At 38.6% G+C, this 4,212-nt stretch overlaps 1 protein-coding gene across 2 annotated transcripts; it reads right to left on the bottom strand.

The window, feature by feature from the left end:
* Positions 1–10: 10 nt before the first annotated feature.
* On the bottom strand, positions 11–2,871 carry olah (oleoyl-ACP hydrolase). 2 transcript variants are annotated; one of them, XM_019253771.2, is made up of 7 exons: positions 2,612–2,871; positions 2,375–2,538; positions 1,000–1,138; positions 811–910; positions 563–732; positions 393–475; positions 11–300 (listed from the first exon to the last, which is right to left on the bottom strand). In XM_019253771.2, exons 2-7 carry the CDS (start codon positions 2,502–2,504, stop codon positions 158–160), a joined length of 765 nt encoding a protein of 254 aa, XP_019109316.1. In that variant the 5' UTR covers positions 2,505–2,538; positions 2,612–2,871; the 3' UTR covers positions 11–157. The 2 variants fall into 2 exon arrangements, with proteins under 2 accessions (XP_019109316.1, XP_010740570.2); XM_010742268.3 differs by having other exon boundaries at positions 12–300; positions 2,375–2,510; positions 2,612–2,864.
* Between the last annotated feature and the right edge of the window lie 1,341 nt (positions 2,872–4,212).

Here is a 4,212-nt window from a genome sequence, read left to right as displayed (position 1 = left end):
TCTGTTCCAGAAACGAATCCATTAAAAAAAAAAAAAAATTGATCACATAATCAATAATAAAAAGTTATTTGCAGCTCTAATCCTGACAGATGTGGAGTCGACGGACTCTTTAATATCCACCGGACATATTTCAGTTAAGATATTGTCCGTATTTAAATCATAAATAGTCGATTTCGGATGTTTCCAGTTGCTTTGTGATGTAGTCTAATAGAATTTTTTCATTTCCAGGGTCCTTCAGGTAAAAATGAGATCCGTCGAGCATCCTGGTGGTGAAATCTCCTGATGTGATGCTTTTCCAAGCTGTTGATAAAATACAAAAAGAGACAACTCATTTACTGACACCGCCTATCTACGATAGGGTAGAGTGAGTGTGTAGTAATCAGAGGGCTGACCTTGTAAGTCATGAGGAATGTCATCTTTTCCATCAAAACATGTGACCGAGCAGGAGAGGAGTGGTTTGTCTGGGTTGTTGCACCTGCAGGAAAGTCAACAACTCCGGTCACACACAGTTTATTCGGAACGAACGGTTAAATAGAGATTGTAACAAAAGTTGTCAGCCCACCGGTAGTTCTCCACAACGTGCAGGTCGGCTTTCAGGGCGGGAACGAAGAGCTTCAGGACTTCAGGGTTTGCCAGCAGCTCAGGAGGAGTTCCTCCAATCGAGCTCATCCACTTGAGGAAATCGTCGTCAGATAAGTTGCTTCTCTTCGGGGCGTTGATGCGCATCTCGGACTACACAAGACAAAACACGTATTATATTGTACAAGTGTACCTAATGAAGTGGTCGGTGAGTGTATATGATTAACTCACATAAGGTGCAGAAGCACCAGACAGGAAGATGTGAACTGGTTCGAGGTTGTGAACTTGCTTCAGATGATCTGCCACGGCGAAACTCGTGAAGGCACCGAAGCTTAAAACAGAAGAGAACAGAGCAAAGGTTGTAACACAGAGAAAAGTGATAGGAGATAGTTAAACTGTTATATACACACATGTATATACCTGTGTCCAAACAGAGCAAACGGCTTCTCTTTCAGCATTGGCAACAACACACCAACAACCTCGTCCACGATCTGCTGCATGCTCTGAAAGAACGGCTCTTTGGCTCGACTCTCTCTGCCCGGAAGTTTGACGGCAAACACTGAAAGTGACAGAACGAGTGTCAAGGGCAATAAGACGCAAAGTAAATAAACTGTAACATGTGCAGACTTTGATTTCACAGTATAATGACTTCATTTTAAAGTTCAAATCCCCATCATACCTTTATTTTATGTAAAAGATGTTGTGAAGGTATAGTACCAGTCAATTGGACACAGCTTCTCATTCAATGATTTTTCTTTTTGCTGAGCACTTGTTGGGATCCAACTCATCCCAAAAGATCTCAGTTAGGTTTAGGTTGGGTGATTGTGGAGGCCATTATTCTCCTTCTTGGTCAAATAGATGCTTACATAGCCTTCGAGATATGTTTTGGGTCATAGCAAAGCACCTTCACACCATCACAATTCGTCCTCCATGCTTCACAGTGGGAACCACACATGCAGATTGAAACCAAATTAGGACTTATCAGATCAAAGTACAGATCTCTACTGGTCTAATTCCTTGTGTTTGTTGGCCTGACCAGTTCTCTTCTTCTTCTTCTTCTTCTTGGTCTCCCTCAGTCGTGGTTTGTAGTAAATCGACCACAACTCTGTGAAGCATGTATGTGGGCACTAATCTGAGGTAATTGATGATTTCTGAGGCTGGTAACTGTGATAAATTTGATCTTTGCAGCAAAGGTAACTCTTGGTTTTCCTGGGGTGGTTATGAGAGCCAGTTTCATCAGAGTGTTTGATGGTTTTTGTGACTACACATCAGAATAAGAATTAAAATCAGGTTCATTGCCAAGGAGGAATTTGTCTTTTTTTGTTTTTGGGTGCATAACAAACATTCAGAAAAATAAAAGAAGATAAAAAAAATCAAGTACTAAAGAATGTAAACAATTATAATATACAATATATGTACAATATATTAAAAGTTTTTTGCAAAAATAAGTATTTCAGAGGATGATAAATAAAAGGTGAAAGTTGTGGGTTAATAACGCGTCATAGAGTAACGATGGACTGTTTCTCTTAACTCAGTCGAGCAGTTGTTGCCATAATATGGATTACCACAGTAGTCGAATAGAGCTATTTACTGTATGCCAACACCTCTAAGAAGAGTAATGTTTTAAAATATAAAAATAATAATATAATTCTGGTTTGTTTACACCTTTTTTTTTGTTTATTACATAATTCCACATGTTATTTTAGAGTTTTGATGAAGATTAAACCACTGAATGAGGCGGTGTGTCCAAACTTTTGACTGATCAGGGGTGCAAAGTTCAACTTTTATACAACACCTTCCACAGAGCTGTTGAGGACATTCCCCCAGCGTGCATAGTGTATGGACCCTCCACCTGCCCAGGGGAAGCATATCAGCCGACTCACAGCATCCGGCCTCCTCTGGAAACAGTTGATCACCTTTTCCATGTTGACCTAACAACAGAGGGGCAAAGATCCAGTGCTGAGTCACACAGTTTGACCTCCTACTCTTATTCTGCAGGAGCACACACATGCAACAGTATGTTAGGTCTCACCTGTTTGTTGCTGGCAGCTCCATCAACTTCTCTCAGGACGACAGCTGTAATTCCTCATGCTGAATGCTGAAGTGTAATATTTCCTGGATCTTCTTCTTCTTTTCCCTCTGTGTGGTTTGCTGTCAAATCAAATCTGGAGACATCTACAGCATGGAGTGTGCATGTCCATGCAAAGCATGTAATATGCAGTAGATCTACACTGAGTCACTTCTTAGTTCATGTCATCATTATGTTAAATGTTCTTATAATTCACACAGAGCGTGCAGAAAAAAATACCTGCATGGGTATGAGAGGAGTTATTTTTAAAAAACATGACGTAAATAGTTAAAAAGTTGTCGGGAAGTGACGTTGTTTTCTACAGTTGGTATTTCCTGACGGGTTTCCCTTGATGTAGGAGGAGGAGGAGGGAGCCACAGCTGCGTCAAGGTAGAGTCACTTAAACAAGGTGATACAGGAAGGACTCGAGTTCAAGTCCCATGTTTCAGTGAAGGCCTCCTGATGCAGGAAAGCTCATTAATATGTGAGTAAAGCATCAAAATGAAGGAATGGAACTTTTGTTTTATATTATTTTATTGTTATGATGCACTAACCTGTAAGCAGCCTTTTTGTGATGCATTTGGTCACATTTATATAAAGATGTATGGTTTTAATCTATGTATGTTTCTCACTCTGAGAGGTCAAGACAAAGAAAGAAAGGAAAAAATTATAGAAAAATGTTTTTATCTAGACCTCAGCTTTTATTACTACTTCAGAAATGTTCAAAATCAGAATCAGAATAACTTTTATTGAACATGTTCGTTACGTTCAAGATAAATAGACAGCAGTGGTTGACTCTTAGTCAGTAATGTAAAGTATAATGTGGGGCAGAAAACTGCCCATCATGGACAACACCTCTCACCCCCTACATGACACTGTGGGGTCTCTGAGCAGCTCCTTCAGCAGCAGACTGTTACACCCACGGTGTAAGAAGAAGAAGTTCTGCAGGTCCTTCATCCCTCCTGCTGTGAGACTTTACAACACCTGCACCTGATCATGTTGTAGTCTCCTGTTCATGTCCCATTGCTATTTTAGTTTTTTGTGTGTTTGTTTTGTTTATCTTCTACCTTAGTACTTGTTTTTGTAAATCTGCACATTCTTAAATCTGTACATTCTACTTTAGTACTTTTTGTAAATATGTACACTTGTGTTTCCCTCCTTGATTCTATCTTTCGCTGCTGTTAACAAGTGAATTTCCCCATTGTGGGATAAATAAAGTATTATCTTATCTTATCTAATCTTATAACCTACACAATAAACACGAAAAACAATCAACCTTCAAAAACAGACAAGTATTGAGGATAAAAGTGGCACGATGTATAAAAAGAGTATTTTAACGTAAAGTGACCATAGTGTAAGAAATACTGCAAAGAAAGTGACCATGATACAAATAATAACTGCAAGGTATAAATGAATAAAAGCCAAGTAACAGTGAAAAAATATGAAGTATATAGAGATATATATATATATATATATTATATATATATATATATATATATATATATATATATATATATATATATATACAACACCACACCACACACCACACACACACACACACAATT

The sequence above is a fragment of the Larimichthys crocea genome, chromosome XIII (genome assembly GCF_000972845.2).
Source record: "Larimichthys crocea isolate SSNF chromosome XIII, L_crocea_2.0, whole genome shotgun sequence".
In the NCBI taxonomy this organism is placed as follows: Eukaryota; Metazoa; Chordata; class Actinopteri; family Sciaenidae; genus Larimichthys; species Larimichthys crocea.
This window is presented reverse-complemented; position numbering and strand designations above follow the sequence as displayed.